An 18,639-nucleotide genomic window follows, 5' to 3' on the forward strand; every position below is an offset into this window, starting at 1 on the left:
AAGAGAAAAACAGGCTGCAGGTTGAAATAGGTCAACTTGATGTTGCCAAATAAAGGTGCCTCGAAAAAAGACACTGTACTTGTATTTATTTCTCTCTATCTCTCTTTCTTCCTCCCTTTCTCTTACTCTCTATCTCTCTCTCTTTCAGTCTCTTTCTTTGTTCCTCTATGTCTCTTTCTCTCTGTGTGTCTTTTACCTTCTTTTGCTTTCTCTTCATTATTTCCTTTTCTCTCTTTCTCACCTTCTCTTCTCTCTCTTTCTCTCTTTTCATTTCTCTTTGGATTTCTTTCTTTCTCTCTCTTTCTTCCCCCCTCTCACTATTTATCTATCTCTTCTGTTTCTCACGTTCTCTCTCTCCCGTCCCCTTTTCTCTCACTCTCTATCTCTCTATTTCACCCTTTTTGTCTCTCTTTTCCCCTGTTCCTTTTTGTCTCTTTCTCTCTTTTTTTTACCTTGTTTTGCTTTCTCTTCCTTTTTTTCCTTTCCCCTCACGCTCTCTCGCTTACCTCTTCTCACTTTCTCCCCTTCTCTCTTTTCCTCTCCTCTCTATTTCTCTTTCTGTTTCTCATTCTTTATCTCTCTTTCTTTTTCACCCCTTTTCTCCCACTCTGTCTTTGTCTCTTTCACTCTCCGTGTCTCTCTTTTTCTCTTCCTTTGTTGCTCTTTGTTTCTTTTTTCCTTTTCTCTTTCTCTCTTCCTACCCTTCGCGCTTTCTTTTCTCTTTTCTCTCCTTCTGTTTTTCTATTTCTCTTTGGATTTCTTTCTTCCTCTCCCTTTCTTTTCCACCTCTCTCACGACTTTTTATCTTTTGTTTTTCACGCTCTCTCCTTCTCTCTCTATTTCTTTCTTTGTCCCGCCCTCTCTCCTTTTCCCTCCCTCTTTCTCTTACTTCTTTATCTCTTTTTCTTTCTCTTGAATCTCGGGGCACCGAGCTTAAATAGCAGGGAAGCCAATCAGTCAACGAGCCGCAGCTGGCGCCACACGGGCGGGGCCAATTGGGCGCCATGGCAACCGTGACATAACTGTATAAATAAAAGCATAACGTTATGCAAGAAAGGATAGGTTACACCGAAAACAAGTAGGGAGGTTAACAAGAAAGAACGTTGGGACAGGGTCAGGAACAAAACGGTTCACGCGGAAAAAAACAAATTCTTCAAGAAAAACAGTCCTGTCAATCCCCTGTTGTCGGTCCGTCTGCAAACCTCAGTGTATACTAGGCAAGTCTTTTTCGACCCTGCCTGTCCCGTTTTTTGCTCCTGTCTGTCCCCCGGCTTGATCCTGACAATATGAAGGTAAAAAGGTCTAAACAGGAACAAAAAACATACAAACACACAATTTTTTTTCTTCTCAACAGGGTCCGGAGTTTAACGGCTACTTAGTCGGTCGAGGCAACGTGCGGGAAATCGACCTGAATCGCAACTTTCCGGACTTGAACGCGCTCATGTATTACTACGAAAAGAGCAATGGACGGAATCATCACCTGCCCCTGCCTGACAACTGGGAGCAACAGGTCAGGAACGGAACATTGTTTTCCCCTGTAATATTTGACCACTAGATGGCACTGTATTATCTAATGCGAATGAAAACCAGTGGCAAATGAGCACAGCGAGAATGAACAAACTACTAGGATGCACTAAATATGAAACACTGTCCCTTTAACATTGTAATATAGCGTTGCCCCCTTAAAAACGTTTTGACATAATGTTATATTTAAAGCTTCAAACTTATAGATAAAAAAAATTCTACTCTGCAGAAGAAAAGCGATCCCAGATCATGATGCTGCCAACACAATGCTTTACAGTAGGGGTGGTGGTTTCAGGGTTACTACTACGCCAAATGTAGGGCTTTCTTGTTGCCATAAAGGTTTTATGCAGAGTACCACTAATAGTCTGTCACGGTTGCCATGGCGCCCAATTGACCCCGCCCGTGGGCGCCAGCTGCAGCTTGTTGACGGATTGGCTCCCTGTCAGTATTTAAACTATGTCATGTCAGTCCCCTTTGGTCGGACCGTCTGCGAATCTCCATTTTTACACGGAAAGCCCTTTTTTAGCCTAGTTTTTGCTCCTGTTTTTCTCCCGCTACGATCTCTTTGATCTCGACCACGTCTGCTCTCCCGTCCCGAATTATGACCTGTTTTGATCTCGACCACGTCTGTTTGTCATGATTGCCAATTGAGCGCAACTGCGGCGGCTTGATTGGCGCCAATAGCCCGGACAGCTGATTGGCTGATACTCACTTTTTAAACCCCCGGCTTCCAAGAGGAAGCCGTCAGATCGTTTTGCCAACTCTTGCCTTCAGCTCAGTAAGCCTTTTCGTCCGTCTCTGTTCCTGCCCTGCTTTTTTTCTTTGTTGCCAACCTGTTTCCGGACTTGACTTCGCCCCGTTCTGCCTGCCTGTTACCTGACCTGTTTTGCCCCGTTACCTGCCTGCCTCCTGTTACCGACCTCATTTTCGAACTCGACACCGTCTCTGCTCTCCAGTCCCGGCCAATGACTTGTAATTCCCGCATGTCTCCGATCCTCCTCGCTAGACACTTAAATGCCACCACTGTGTCCTTTCTCCGTTCCTGGTTCGTGACACTGTTCTCCTGTCCCAAATAACGACCCATTTTCTGATATCAACCACGTTTTTCCTGTTCCTCCCCGGCTACTGACCTGTTTTTTTCCGTTCCCCACACCGCCATCGCTCGCCACGGAAGTCCCACTTCCGCGTCCGAGCAACCTACTTTCGCGACCAGCAATCCTTGTGTGCACTCCTTTCCCTTCTTCCCAATAAAACTGTGAGAAACGTTACGCAAGTGGGTCCTGTCTCCGTTCTGGTCCTGTCTCCGTTCTGGTCCTGTTATCTGAGCCATAAAAGAGTTTAATTTTAGGCTTATGGACATACAATTGCCCTCTGTTTGTCTTTGGCTCCACTTCACATGTCTCTGAGAAAATAGCTAAAAGCAGAGGTGTCCGACTCATTTGAACTCGGGGGCCACACGATAGAACAAACATTCTGTCGGGGGCCGGACTAGTAGATTAAAGAGAAAGAAAAAGAGAGAGAAAGAGGGACAGAAAAGGAGAGAGAAAGAGATAGAGGGAGAGAGCGTGAGAAACAAAAGAGATAAAAAGTCGTGAGAGAGGGGGAAAAAAGGGAGAGGAAGAAAGAAATCCAAAGAGAAATAGAAAGACAGAAGGAGAGAAAAGAGAAAAGAAAGCAAGAAGGGTAGGAAGAAAGAAAGAGAGAAGAGAAAAAAGGAAAAAAGGAAGTTAGAGCAAAAGGGGTTGAAAAGACACAGAGAGAGAAAGAGACAAAGACAGAGTGGGAGAAAAGGGGTGGAAAAGAAAGAGAGATAAAGAAAGAAACCCAAAGAGACACAGAAAGAGAAATAGAGAGAAGAGAAAAAGAGAGAAGGGGAGAAAGTGAGAAGAGGTAAGCGAGAGAGCGTGAGGGAAAAGGAAAAAAGGAAGAGAAAGCAAAAGAAGGTAAAAAGAGAGAGAAAGAGACAAAGAGGAACAGGGAATAAGAGGGACAGAGAGGGTGAAATAGAGAGATAGAGTGAGAGAAAAGGGGAGGGAGAGAGAGAGAGAAAATAGAGCGACAGAGACAGAAAGAGACAAAGAGCAACAAAGGAAGAGAAAATGGGCGACACGGAGGGTGAAAGAGACAGAGACAGAGTGGGAGAAAAGGGTTGGAAAAGAAAGAAAGAGAGAAAGAAAGAGAAAGAAAGAAAGAAAGAGAGAGAGAGACAAAGAAAGAGAGAAAGAAAGAGAGAGAGAGAGATATAAATACAAGTACAGTCTCTTTGTTCGAGGCACCTGGATTTGGCAACATCAAACGGACATATTTCAACCTGCAGCTTGTTTTTCTCTTGTGCTTCTCTGAGTGTTGTCTCGCGGGCCTGATTCAATCCCTTAGCGGGCCTGACCTGGCCCGCGGGCCGCCTGTTTGACGCAGGTGGCTGAAAGTTTAAAGCCCGACATTTGACAAAAAGTTCTTGGGGGGGCAATACTTTTGCTAGACTGACGACATGCCCCAGCTGTCTCTTTTAAAGATAAATATGACCTCTAAACCTAAAAATGGTAAACCCCCTCCTCATAAACTGAACCTTACCGACCACACATCATAAATAGCTACCAGATTGCTACTGTGTTTATTGCCGCGCATGCCTCACAAGAGTGCCGCCGTTACTACATCCCCAGAAATAAATTACAGTAATCCCTCGGTTATCGCGGTTAATGGGGACCAAGACCACCCGTGAAAACTGAAAATTCGCTTTTGGTATAATAAAGTCAAACTTGAGATGAAATGTGACAGAAGAGAATATACCGTAAATTCTGGACTATAAAGCGCACCTGATTATAAGCCGCACCCACCACATTTTAAGAGGAAAACCGATTTTGTACATACAAAAGCCGCACCTGTATATAAGCCGCATGCGCCCACATTTTAATTATTAACCCAAACCCGACATCAAGTCCAGCGATTGAAACAAAATGTCCTTCATTAAAGTCCACAGTCCAAAAATCACAGCCGGAAAAATGAACGGAAAATGATACCGGTACTTAAGGTTTGATGCAGACCTGCAGAGTCCGGGTCCCGTTGAAAGTAATCCAAGGAAAGAAGTGTATATTTCCAAAGGTAAGGGTTTTTACCCCCTCTTCTTTCCTTGTCTGTCCCTCACCTTTAGCGGTCCCCACTTAAACTCGGCACACCGCGTTTGTTCCGCCCCTCATTTTTCGTTCACCCGTTCAAAACATATCAGAATGAGTGTCTAAAATAAATACAAATAAATACATGACAAAAATATACAGTTGCAAATACATATTATACACGGGTTACACATATTTATAAAGAAAGACGGTACACCCAGAGAGTTTTCAAAGCTTTAATAATAATAATATAGCTTTGACAGGGCAGTTAATGGTAGCAACACGCGAGCGCCGCTGGCGGCCGTTAGAAAAATGACATAAATTGGCCGCATCACTGAATAAGCCGCAGGGTTGAAAGTCAGGGAAAAAAGTAGCGGCTTATAGTCCGGAATTTACGGTAAATCTGTCCCCCCGGCCAGGAAATTCATAAAAAGCTTTACAGCATTCATCATGCATGCATGCCTGGACATTATCGGAGTGGAGCAAAAGAGAAAAAGCGGTGAAAAAGTGAAAAAAAAAATTGTATCGTTGATCCGCCAAGAAGTGAGGCTACTGAGTCGGTATGAGAGGAAGAGGAAAACCAGATGTGTTATGTTTGGATTTCCTGCAGAAAATGTCAAATATGTTGTTGAATTTTAAATATAGCAGTGTTTCCCGTACTAGTGTAAGTGTCCGGCAGGCCGCCACGGAATCCTTTGTCCCATAACTTGTGTTATTAAAAAACTATAATAACAATTTTAAATATATATAAACCTGATGCTTATCAAAATATCTTATTTCAAAAAAGATGGTTGATTGGTTAATATGCGTGGTTTTGTCTCTGTCGTTGCGCTAATTTGTTCGCAAGAGGGCGCCAACCACCGTGGGTTTTGATTGGCTCCCTGTCACTATTTGAACCCAGTCCTGTCAATCCCCTGTTGTCGGTCCGTCTGCGAACTTCTGTGTATACTAGGCAAGCAATTTTTCGACCCTGACTACCCCCTGTCCCGTTTTTGCTCCCGTCTGTCTCCGGCTACGACCTGTTTTGATCCTGACCACGTCTGCTCTCCCGTCCCAGCTTACGACCTCTTTTTGTCCCCGACTACGTCCACTCTCCCGTTCTGGCTTACGACTCGTTTCCGACCCCGACCACGCCTTGCTCTCCCAGTGCCGGCTACCGCCCCGTTTTTCCGTCCCTGACACCGCCATCGCTCGCTACGGAAGATCCACTTCCGTGTTCGGATCACAATCCGAGTACGAGAGTGACTTTCTTCCCGCGTCCAGCGAACACCAAATCGTGGGTGCAGCCCTTCCTCTTTTCTTCAATAAAACTTGTGGTAAACGCTACGCGATTGGGTTCTGTTTCCGTTCTGGTCCTGACTCCCACCTGTCCCGTTTTTTGCTGCCGTTTGTCTCCGGCTATGACCCGTTTTGATCCCGACCACATCTGCTCTCCTGTCCTGGCTTACGGCCCGTTTCTGACCCCAACCATGTTCTTGCTCTCCTTTCCCGGCTATCGACCTGTTTCTGACCCCGACCACGTTTTGGCTCTCCTGTCCCGGCTATCGACCTGTTTTCCGTCTCTGACACCGTGTTCAGATCACAAACTGTGTACGAGAGCAGTCCTAGCAAACACCAAATCGTGGGTGAAGCCCTTCCTCTTTTCTTCAATAAAACTTGTGGTAAACGCTACGCATTTGGGTTCTGTTTCCGTTCTGGTCCTGACAGGACGGGGTGTGGGAGGAAGAAAGAAATCCAAAGAGAAATAGAAAGACAGAAGGAGAGAAAAGATACCAGTTACATGAGCCGATACCGGACAGATGATGTCGATACCGAACAGAACGGAATTAAAAGGATTGATAACAGATATAAGTTACTGGAGACAGCTATCAGACAGGACGAGAATGAGAGCACGATACCAGACACTGTAGACCGAAATCAAAACAGGACGAAACAGACGGGATCGATACAGGACAGGATACACAAACGGGACACCCAACGGAGTCAAAACCCACATCTTGCGGGAGCAGAGGTTCGTTGACGGACTGACAAAGGGTGAGTGAGAGCACTGAGCTTAAATAGAAGGGAAACCAATCAGTCAAGGAGCCGCAGCTGGCGCCGATTGGGCGCCATGGCAACCGTGACAACAGTGTTCATCGAAATGTAAACAAAAATTAATACACACATGGTAATATGAATAATTATGCTTGTTATTATCATACTTGTGGTGTTGTCATTATGTTAAAAGATTTGAAAAACAAAGAGAAATAGAAAGACAGAAGGAGAGAAAAGAAAGCGCGAAGGGTAGGAAGAGAGAAAGAGAAAAGAGAGAAAAGGAAAAAAATAAGTTAAAAAGACACAGAAACAAAGAGCAACAAAGGAAGAGCAAAAGAGAGACACAGAGAGTGAAAGGGACAGAGAGTGGGAGAAAATGGGGGAAAAAAAAAGAGAGAGAGAGAGAGAGAGAGGGAGAGAAATACAAGAGAAAAGGAAAAAAGGAAGTTAGAGCAAAAGAGGTCAAAAGACACAGAGAAAGAAAGAGACAAAGACAGAGTGGGAGGAAAGGGGTGGAAAAGAAAGAGAGATAAAAAAAGAAACCCAAAGAGAAATAGAAAGAGAAAAAGAGAGGAGAGAAAAAGAGAGAAGGGGAGAAAGTGAGAAGAGGTAAGCGAGAGAGCGTGAGGGAAAAGGAAAAAAGGAAGAGAAAGCAAAAGAAGGTAAAAAGAGAGAGAAAGAGACAAAGAGGAACAGGGAAAAAGAGAGACAGAGAGGGTGAAATAGAGAGATAGAGTGAGAGAAAAGGGGAGGGAGAGAGAGAGAGAGAAAAAAGAGAGCGACAGAGACAGAAAGAGACAAAGAGCAAGAAAGGAAGAGAAAATGGGAGACACAGAGGGTGAAAGAGACAGAGACAGAGTGGGAGAAAAGGGGTGGAAAAGAAAGAAAGAGAGAAAGAAAGAGAGAGAAAGAAAGAGAGAGAGAAAGAAAGAAAGAGAGAAAGAAAGAGAGAAAGAAAGAGAGAGAGAGAAATAAATACAAGTACAGTGTCTTTGTTCGAGGCACCTGGCTTTGGCAACATCAAGTTGACCTATTTCAACTTGCAGCTTGTTTTTCTCTTGCGCTTCTCTGAGTGTTGTCTCGCCGGCCGGATTCAATCCTTTAGCGGGCCTGATCCGGCCCGCGGGCCGCCTCTTTGACACCTGTGTTGTAGAACATATATAACATGCTCATCCTGTGAAATGCGACCCCTAGGTGGAGCCAGAGACGCGCGCGGTGATCAAATGGATGCAAAACCACAATTTTGTCCTGTCGGCCAATCTCCACGGTGGAGCCGTGGTGGCCAACTACCCCTTCGACAAATCGCGGGACGCCCGCATCCGAGGGAGGACCACCTATGCCGCCACCGCCGACGACAAAATCTTCAAAAACGTAAAGCGCCGACCGGTGTTCCCTCTAAGCTGCTCGCACATTCTCGGCGCACAAGAAAATCGAGACAGCGCACAAAAATCAGGGCTCAAATTTGCTAATTAAGAAGCTAATTAAGTCAAAGTTACAGTGCATGAAGGTAAAACTACACGGGTTCCCCTGACGTTGTGTCCTAAATGCGGTATTTTGAAGTCGAGTCGAAGTCGAACGAAGTTGAGTAAAGTTAGTAGAGTTTTTCGAGAACCGGCTTCTTCGGCTCGGCTCACTAAAAGGAACTGGCTCTTTCGGGTCCTAAACGGCTCTTCGGGTTGTTTTTGCTTCTTTCATCCCAACATGACCAAATATGATGTAAAATTATGCACAAAATGACTTAAAAGAAGGGGGGAATAAAACAAAAAAGAAAAAAATACCAAAATGAAAAAGTAGTGAAAAGCTGAGAAAAAAAGAAACAAAAGGAAGAGAAAAAAAGAAGGAAAAATTTAGAAAAAAAGACAGAAAAAAGAAATGTAGGAAAAAAGTAAATAGAGAACAAAAAGAAAAAAGTAACAGCTCGGAAAAAATAAACACAATGAGATTTTTTTTAAAAGGAATTTAAAAAAAGTAGAAAAAAACACGGAAAAAAAAAGAAAAAGTTTGTGTTGAATCTTGTTGCCAACGTTGTACTTCCACTCAAAAAATATGATTAAATACAATTCTGTATTCTTATTCTGCGATTGGCTGGCAACCAGTTCAGGGTGTCCCCTGCCCACTGCCCGATGATTGCTGGGATGGGCTCCAGCATCCCCGCGACCCTACTGAGGATAAGCGGTGCAGCTGATGAGATGAGATGACAATTCTGTAATAAAAATAATTTTGCATTGCCGGAAACTCAGCAAAATGTAACTTGATGTCAAGTTTTGGACATGTTTGAGGATTAATTATCTTGCCACACTTGGGATTTCTGTTGCTCACTGTTGTTTCAAGCGTTGCTCACCGACTTAGTGTGAAGGCTCAGACCCGTAAGGAAAATTAGAGGGAACATTGCCTGAGGGTCATTCTGGTGTTTTTCAGTTGGCGAGGACGTACTCCTACGCGCACAGTTGGATGCACAAGGGCTGGAACTGCGGAGACTACTTCGAGGAGGGCATCACCAACGGAGCCAGCTGGTACTCTTTGTCCAAGGGTCAGTGAACAAACGGGAACAAAATCAACATCCTGTCTGTCTCGTTGTTTAATATCGGTTTCCAGTTTCGTTCCTGTCTGGGTTGTCCTGTTTATTTTCAATATCCTGTTTTGATATCAACCCTGTCCATCCTGTTGTTTAATATCGGTTTCCAGTTTCGTTTCAGTCTAGTTTGTCCTGTTTATTTTCAATATCCTGTTTTGATATCAATCCTGTCCGTCCCGTTGTTTAATATTGGTTTCCAGTTTCGTTCCCGTCTAGTTTGTCCTGTTTATTTTCAATATTCTGTTTTGATATCAACCGTGTCATCCTGTTGTTTAATATCGGTTTCCAGTTTCGTTTCAGTCTAGTTTGTCCTGTTTATTTTCAATATCCTGTTTTGATATCAATCCTGTCCGTCCCGTTGTTTAATATTGGTTTCCAGTTACGTTTTCGTCTAGTTTGTCCTGTTTATGTCCGATATCCTGTTTTGATATCAATCCTGTCCGTCCCGTTGTTTAATATTGGTTTTGAGTTTTGTTCCCGTCTAGTTTTTCCCTGTTTATTTTTGTTATCCTGTTTTGATACCAGTCCTGTCTGTCCCGTTGTTTAATATCAGCTTCCAGTTTCGTCCCCGTCTAGTTTGTCCTTTTTATTTCCGATATCCTGTTTTGATATCAATCCTGTCCGTCCCGTTGTTTAATATCGGTTTCCAGTTACGTTCCCGTCTAGTTTGTCCTGTTTATTTTCGATATCCTCTTTTGATATCAATCCTGTCTGTCCCGTCCTGTCCGGTATCGAACCCATCCGTCCGATACCTACTATTGGTATCGATCCCGTCGGCCTCTGGCTTCCTATCATTCCACGCCAGACTGCTGCCCAACGTGCATGACTCCCCATTTCCCGTAAAGGCTTGTGTGAGAAACGTCACGCATTTGGGTCCTGATCCAGTAAGGTTTATGACATCTGTGGCTATATAGGCATGGGACATATCAAAAGAAAGCTTGAACCCTCATCTTTCATTAAACACCAGTTGAACACTGCTAAATTTCTTGAGAAAAATGGCTTTTTCTGAATGAATGCAACTTTAAGCAGAACTTTTTTTTTTTTTGTTGCATTTGCGATACTGTCAGGACCAGGATGGAAACAGGACCCAAATGCGTTACGTTTTTTTTACCGATGCTCACTGGACGTGGGAAGCAAGTCATTCTCGCACTCAGATTGTGATCCGAATACGGAAGTGGATCTTCATCGGATGCTAACGTTAGCATAGCGCTAAATCTCCTGCCCGCTGCTATCAATAAACAGCAGTTTGCACACCCCAACGGAGCTTTATCGTCGACGGCGACTTTAATCGGGCATGTTTATGGACTGTACTCCCAAATCCATTCAATATGTGGACTGAGCAATTCGGGAAAAACACTGGACTATGTGTAATGTAAGATCAAACATCAAACATTCCGGTTGTATCCACCAACTCTGTTTGTCCCTCACCCCCCTCATCATCATCCCCCCCCCCCCCCCTCCGAAGGAAAACAAAGCCTACTTACAACAAAGACAGTTCTTTGTTCCTTTATCTCTTTGTTTCCTTATCCTCACTATAAATGTGGAACTGGAGTCGTCCAATTTCGTTGTCACAGCATATCCTATGTTGTAACAATGACAATAAAGGTATATTCTATTCTATTCCATAGCGAGCGATGGCGGTGTCAGGGACGGAAAACCTGGTCAATAGCCGGGACAGGAGAGCAAAAAGGTGGTCGGGATCGGAAACGAGTCGTAAGCCAGGACGGTAGAGTAGACTTAGTCGGGATCAAAAATGGGTCGTAAGCCGGGACGGGAGAGCAGACGTGGTCGGGATCAAAACGGGTCGTAGCCGGAGACAAACGGGAGCAAAAAAACGGGACAGGCGGGAGTCAGGGTCGAAAAAGGCTTGCCTTGTATAAACAGAGGTTTGCAGACGGACTGACAACAGGGGATTGACAGGACAGGGAGCCAATCAGAGCGGGCACAGGTGATTCCCATCAGTAATCGTGACAATTTATGGGTTTTGTAATAACATTTTTTTTGCTGATTCTGGGATTTGCGGTCCAATTTTATTATTTGGAAAATAAACTGAAATGTATACACTCTACAAAACTTTCCTTGGAATAGATGTTTTAATACTTTTCTCACGGAGTCAAAATATTTCCCCACGTCACCAACTTTTGATATCGATTTCAACTTGACAGTAAACCTGGCGCCCTCATCTGCTCAGCAGAAAAACAAGTAGAAATCTGACTGTAAGAAATCTGACTGTAAAAAATGCCCTCGAGCTCGCTGTTCGTAAAAACGCTGGCTCGAGTGCACAAAAATACAAACTACTGACGTGTTTGAGCTCTTGCCAGGAATTCCAAGCTGTCGAGTTGTTGGTTTTAGCAAGCCTTGGAACTTGCGCAAGATCGTATTTTGTTTAATGTCTTAACTCAAAACAAACCCTGTGGAATTTTGACTGGACTAGAGGACGAGCGATATTTGGGAATTTGACAGTTATAGGTATCTGCATTTTTATTTATTTGATGGGATGAGTATATTTAAAACTGGGTTAGAGGAGCAGGAGAGAGTGAGAGCCAGGCTCAGATGCAGCCAAGCCTGGTTCTCCCTCCCGCAGGTGGAGCCAATGAAGCAGAAGGAAAAACGTTAAAGCAACAGCTCCACTAACTCGTCCCGACATGCCTGTCAGTCAAAACGGCTGATAATATTGAGATTTTGAATCGTCCATGGTAGAAGAGGCATGTTTGTGATTAAGAGATGCATAAAAAGTGTGGTAAACTTGTTTTAGAGTGGTACATTCAGGTGGAGACTGAAATATTAGCTCTTATCATAACATTAGTTGGACAATCAGGCATGTGTTTGTGATCAAGAGAACGCATAAAAAGTGTGGTCAACTTGTTTTAGAGAGGGACATTCAAATGGAGACTGACATATTAGCTCTTATCATAACATTAATTCGACAATCAAGTGTGTGTGTTTGAGATTAAGAGAAAACAAAAAAAGTAGGCTTAAGTGGAAGGCTGAGTGATTAGCTGTTACCATAACATTAGTTCGACAATCAGGCGTGTGTTTGTGATCAAGAGAAAGCATAAAAAAGTGTGGTAAACTTGTTTTAGAGAGGTACTTTCAGGTAGAGACTGACATATTAGCTCTTATCATAACATTAGTTCGACAATCAGGCGTGTGTGTTTGTAATTAAGAGAAAGCATAAAAAGCGTGATGAACTTGTTTTAAAGAGGTACATTCAGGTGGAGACTGACATATTAGCTTTTATCATAACACTAGTTCGACAATCAGGCGTGTGTGTTTGTGATTAAAAGAAAGCATAAAAAGCATGGTAAACTTGTTTTAGAGAGGTACATGCAGGTGGAGACTGAAATATTAGCTTTTATCATAACATTAGTTCGACAATCAGGCGTGTGTGTTTGTGATCAAGAGAAAGCATAAAAGTGTGGTCAACTTGTTTTAGAGAGGTACATTCATGTGGAGACTGACATATTAGCTCTTATCATAACATTAGTTCGACAATCAGGTGTGTGTTTATAATTAAAAGAAAGCATGAAACGTGTGGTAAACTTGTTATAGAGAGGTACATTCAGGTGGAGACTGACATATTAGCTTTTATCATAACATTAGTTCGACAATCAGGCGTGTGTGTTTGTGATTAAAAGAAAGCAGGAAGCGCGTGTTTAACTTGTTTAAGAGAGGTACTTTCAGGTGGACACTGACATATTAGCTCTTAATATAACATTAGTTCGACAATCAGGCGTGTGTGTTTGTGATTAAGAGAAAGCATAAAAAAGTGTGATAAACTTGTTTTGGAGAGGTACATTCAAGTGGAGACTGACATATTAGCTCTTTTCATAACATTAGTTTGACAATCAGTTTGTTTGTGATTAAAGAAAGCATAAAAAGCAGGCTTAAGTGGAATGCTAAATGATTAGCTGTTACCATAACATTAGTTGGTCAATCTGGCTCTAAAACAGGAGTGCCCACACTTTTCATATCGCGAGCTTTGTTGAAACTTTTTTCTTTATTTATTTTAAGTTTATTTAAGTCATGTTAGTTGTATTAACATCTTTATTCATTGACTGTAAAAAGTTTCAGACTATTTAAGTTTGTATGAGCTATTATACAAGTGGATGCTGAGTCCAATTTTATTTTCTGTACGGTTAGTTTTTGGATTAATTGAAAGATTAGTCATATTAGTTGTGTAAATATTCTAATGTTGTCATGATTACTGATGTGAATCACCAGAGCTCGCTCATTTGGCTCTGATTGGCTCCCTGTCCCTATTTAAACCCAGTCCTGTCACTCCCCTGTGGTCAGTCCGTCTGCGAACCTGTTTATACAAGACAAGCCTTTTTCGACCCCGACTCCCGCCTGTCCCGTTTTTGCTCCCGTTTGTCTCCGGCAATGGCCTGTTTTGATCCCGAACACATATGCTCTCTCGTCCCGACTTACGACCCATTTTGGATCCCGACTACGTCTGCTCTCCCGTCCTGGCTTACGACTTGTTTCCGACCCCAACCACGCTTTGCTCTCCCAGTCCCGGCTACCGACCTGTTTTTCCGTCCCTGACACCGCCATTGTTTGCTACGGAAGATCCACTTACGTGTTCCGATCCCAGTCCCGTTTTTGCTCCCATTTGTCTCCGGCGACGGCCTATTTTGATCCCGACCACATATGCTCTCCCGTCCCGGCTTTCGACCCATTTTTGATCCCGACTACGTCTACTCTCCCGTCTTGGCTTACGACTCGTTTCCGACCCCGCTTTGCTCTCCCTGTCCCGGCTACTGATACCAGACCGTGGGCGCAGCCCTTCCTCTTTCTTTCAATAAAACTTGTGGTAAACGTTACGCAATTGGGTCCTGTTTCCGTTCTGGTCCTGATAAATGTATTTACTGTAAAACAATTCAGAGAGCTATTGAATTTATAACAGATATTCATTGTTTCTTTATGCATTATTAAACATTTCTCGCACCAATTTTTAAGCTTTCACAACAAATACTGTTTATAACCTTATCCTCCTTGTTTTATAACCTTATCTTCTCTGTTCCTTTATCTTCTTGGGGTTTTTAACCTCACTGTGAATGTGTGAAACTGGAGTGTCATGCCCAATTTTGTTGTCACAATATGTTAACCCATTTTGTAACAATGACAATAAAGGTATATTCTATTCTATTCTATTCAAATGAATGTCTGCTCCAAATATCGCTTATCGGCCTTCTCTTAATGCTAATAATCGGTATCGGTATCGGTATCTTCCTCGAAAACCTTCTATCCGTGGTCGCTTGGACTGAATGTTTCAAAAGCGAATGACTTGATGTCAATCTCGCACTGTGCTTGCAGGCATGCAGGACTTCAACTATTTACACACCAACTGCTTCGAAATCACGTTGGAGCTGAGCTGCGACAAGTTTCCTCCCGAGTCCTCGCTGCCCAGGGAATGGCTGGGAAATCGCGAGGCCCTGGTTTCATTTGTGGAACAGGTCGGTTTGTTTTTTTCATTTTCTAGCGGAAGAGGAGGTTCTACTTGAGCAAAGTATACATTTTGAAAGATGAGACGAGTTGTAATTACACCTACCAGACTGAAACGGAATAGGGCATTTGTTGACTAAATTAAAGACTCTTGTTTGCATTCTAGGGCGGGGACTTCGGGGGGGGGTGCTCAAAGCGAGGTCAGGGGCGGATTGTGGGATGTGCTATACTTGATGTGTGGTCAACAGGGTTGGGTAGGGTTACTTGAACTGGATTACTTTCAATGACTTTTGGATGACTCCAATACCAAATATGCTAAGAAAAGACAAAAGAAACTAAATAGGAATAACATTATGACACACAACACGTGGTAAGCTTTCTCTCCTGGCTTTGATCTCTTTGATCTCCGGAAAAACCAACATCAAATGCGACAGAAACAAAATGAAAATAAATCCAAACAGCTCGCCAACATCATTTTTGCCGTTCCGTGTATTCCGTTACTCCCCAAACCTGCACGAAGTTTAGTCATTTTATTCATATTTAGTTTCTTTTGTGTTTTATTAGCGTATTTGGTATTGGAGTAATCCAAAAGTAATTGAAAGTAATCCAGTTAAAGTAACCCTACCCAACCTTGGTGGTCAAATGGGTTATAAGAACTTACACAGAAAATGTGTCTAAGTATCAGTGTTTGAATGTGGTGTGTGAGTGTGTGTGTGACACATTGTTGACTTGAAAAGCGCTACAGAAATGCAGTCCATTTACCATTTAGCATCTTGATTATCCTCAAAATGTTTGGATGCTGACTCCCTATTGGTGTGTGAGTGTGTGTGTGAATATGTAAGTGTGAAGCACATTGTAAAGCGCTTTGGGAGGTCTTCATTGACTCGAAAAGGACTATAGAAATGCAGACCGTTTACCATTTAGCATCTTGATTATCCTCAAAACGTTTGGATGCTGACTCCCTATTGGTGTGTGAGTGTGAGTGTGAATGGGTAAGTGTGAAGCACATTGTAAAGCACTTTGGGAGGTCTTCATTGACTCGAAAAGCGCTATAGAAATGCAGAACATTTACCATTTAGCATCTTGATTATCCTCAAAATGTTTGGATGCTGACTCCCTATTGGAGTGTGAGTGTGAATAGGTAAGTGTGAAGCACATTGTAAAGGGCTTTGGGAGCTCTTCATTGACTTGAAAAGCGCTATAGAAATGCAGTCCATTTACCATTTAGCATTTAGCATCTTGATTATCCTCAAAAAGTATCAGTGTTTGAATGTGTTTGTGAATGCGTGCAGGGACATTAATCTGCCCTTTAAGGAAGAGTGGCTAGAAAAAAGCCCTTTCTGAAAAACATCCAAAAAAGGCCTGTTTGGCATTTGCAAGAAGCTACATGGAAGACACATTTATGTAGAAGAAGGTGCTCTGGTCAGATGAAACCCAATTTTTACTTTTTGGGCTGAATGCAAAGCATCTGGCATACAAGAAAGACTGCACATCTCCCTGAAAAAAACCCATCTCCACTGTCAAGCATGGTGGTGGCAGCATCATCCTCTGGAGTTCCTTTTCTTCACCAGGGATTGTTAGAGTTGATGAGCAGATGAATAAAGAAATGCAGGACAAAATGCTCTCTGGTATTTTCATACCTGTCAACCTGTACGGTTTTGCCATACAAAGTACGTTTAATAAGCATTTTAAGACGTGTACGACGTACGACAAAATCTGTACGGAAAAACGCAAATTTTTCAATTATGGGTACCATCCGGTATACACCGAATATCACGAACAAGCAAATCAATCAAGTCAAACGAGTTCGCCGCGGAAGCCTCTAACTCTGTATCGGTTTTTTTCATTGCAAACGAAGTGAGCGGTTTGATGTAGTAAAAGGAAGTCCGTCTCTTTTTAGAGAACCGGCTTTTTCGGCTCAACTCATTAAAGAGCGCCGGCTCTCCAACGGCTCACTTGCTTTGATGCATTATATTACGAATGATGATGTTGTATAAAGAAGTTAAGATAAAAAGGAAGTAGAAAAGGAGAAAATGAAAATAAGACAGGTTTGTGGTTATCCCTTTCATCGGTATATTACCAAGAATAATTGAATGCAGAAAATGAATTCATATTTGGAATAAGAAAATGTAATATTCTACTTAATTCTATTTGCATGTATTTTTTCCTTCTACAGTGAACGTCCAAGCGACTTCATTTTTGAACTTTTTTGATAATAAACCTCATTCATGTCGAGCAACTCAGGATCTCACAACAAAATATTCATTAATAATATATACGATATAAGGAAACACATGAAAGGTTTATATAGCGCTTTTCAAGTCAATGACTTCCCAAAGCGCTTTACAATGTGCTCCACATTTCCCAATAGCGGCCTTGTATTGCAGCCATGTAAGACGCTAACCTGCTTATTGGGGGTATTAGGGGTTCAGTGTCTTACCCAAGGACACTTCGACATGTAACATGGACGAGCCGGGATTCGAACTGGGATTCCTTGATCCCAAGACGAGCGCTCTACCTCCTGAGCTAATATAACATGTTAAACGACATAAATAAACATGTTTGAAAAAAAAATTATTTTGTAAGGGAAAATACGACAGTTTGTAAGGGCATGGAGCCCTGGAGCTTGACAGGTATGTTTTGTTCAGGGGGTTGGACCAAATGTTGAGGCGGGACTACTGCATTAAACAAAGGGAACAGAATTTACAGCAGTTTTCTTCTATTCCAGGTGCATCATGGGATAAAGGGGATGGTGTATGATGAGAACAACAACCCAATCAAGAATGCGGAGATCTCAGTGTCAGGCATCAACCACGATGTAACCAGTGGTCAGTTGTTTTTTTCCCTCAGTGGTCTAAAATGAAAAGGCTTTAAAACACTTCCTGACCATTTTCTTCATGGCACTCTAGGAGTTCACGGCGACTATTTTCGACTTTTATTGCCCGGCACATACACGGTGACGGCTTCCGCCCCGGGGTACAGCATCTCCTCAAGCACCATTACAGTAGGGCCTGCTGAAGCCACCCAGGTGGGTTCTTTATTATGCACACTCGATTATCCTCAAAACGTTTGGAGGCTGACTCCCTATCGGTGTGTGAGTGTGTGTGTGAATGGGTAAGTGTGAAGCACATCGTAACACATTGTTGACTTGAAAAGCGCTATAAGAATGCAGTCCATTTACCATTTAGCATCTTGATTATCCTCAAAACGTTTGGAGGCTGACTCCCTATCGGTGTGTGAGTGTGTGTGTGAATGGGTAAGTGTGAAGCACATCGTAACACATTGTTGACTTGAAAAGCGCTATAAGAATGCAGTCCATTTACCATTTAGCATCTTGATTATCCTCAAAACGTTTGGAGGCTGACTCCCTGTTGGTGTGTGAGTGTGTGTGTGAGACATTGTTGACTTGAAAAGCGCTATAGAAATGCAGTCCATTTACCATTTAGCATCTTGATTATTTCATGTGGTAGTTATGTAGTGAAAGGAAGTCCGTCTCTTTTTAGAGAACCGGCTTTTTCGGCTAAACTCATTCAAGAGAGCCGGCTCTCAAACGGCTCACTTGCTTTGATGCATCGTATTACAAATTATGATGTTGCATAAAGAAGTTAAGAAAAAAAGGAAGCATAAAAGGAGAAAATGAAAAAAGACCGGTTTGTCGTTGTTCCTTGAATCAGTATATGACCAACAAAGGATGACTCAAAACACGTGGTAAGCTTTCTCTCATGGCTTTGATCTCTTTGATCTCCGGCAAAACGAACATCAAATGCGAAAAAAAATGAAAATAAATCCAAACAGCTTGCCAACATCATTTTTGCCGTTCCATTTATTCCGTTACTCCCCAAGCCTGCACAAAATGGAGTCATTTTATTCCTATTTAGTTTCTTTTGTCTTTTATTAGCATATTTGGTATTGGAGTCATCCAAAAGTCACTGAAAGTAATCCAGTTAA

General features: G+C 42.6%; 2 protein-coding genes across 2 annotated transcripts in view; one reads left to right on the forward strand and one right to left on the reverse strand.

Moving 5' to 3' along the window:
- The window catches only part of LOC148347816 (integrin beta-3-like), an 83,797-nt gene that overhangs the window by 63,542 nt on the left and 1,616 nt on the right, over positions 1-18,639 (reverse strand). The window contains exon 2 of the mRNA XM_088324207.1: positions 7,674-7,810. The gene's annotated coding sequence lies outside the window, so the exon portion shown is untranslated. The remainder of the gene's footprint in view (positions 1-7,673; positions 7,811-18,639) is intronic.
- Positions 1-18,639, forward strand: part of cpn1 (carboxypeptidase N, polypeptide 1) — a 31,308-nt gene that overhangs the window by 9,727 nt on the left and 2,942 nt on the right. The window contains exons 3-8 of the mRNA XM_088324208.1: positions 1,355-1,510; positions 7,863-8,039; positions 9,087-9,198; positions 14,563-14,702; positions 17,420-17,519; positions 17,601-17,719. Of these exons, the coding sequence (XP_088180334.1) occupies positions 1,355-1,510; positions 7,863-8,039; positions 9,087-9,198; positions 14,563-14,702; positions 17,420-17,519; positions 17,601-17,719 (804 nt within the window). The remainder of the gene's footprint in view (positions 1-1,354; positions 1,511-7,862; positions 8,040-9,086; positions 9,199-14,562; positions 14,703-17,419; positions 17,520-17,600; positions 17,720-18,639) is intronic.

This window comes from Urocampus carinirostris, chromosome 19, assembly GCF_059441175.1.
Source record: "Urocampus carinirostris isolate Australia breed hairy pipefish chromosome 19, RoL_Ucar_1.0, whole genome shotgun sequence".
In the NCBI taxonomy this organism is placed as follows: Eukaryota; Metazoa; Chordata; class Actinopteri; order Syngnathiformes; family Syngnathidae; genus Urocampus; species Urocampus carinirostris.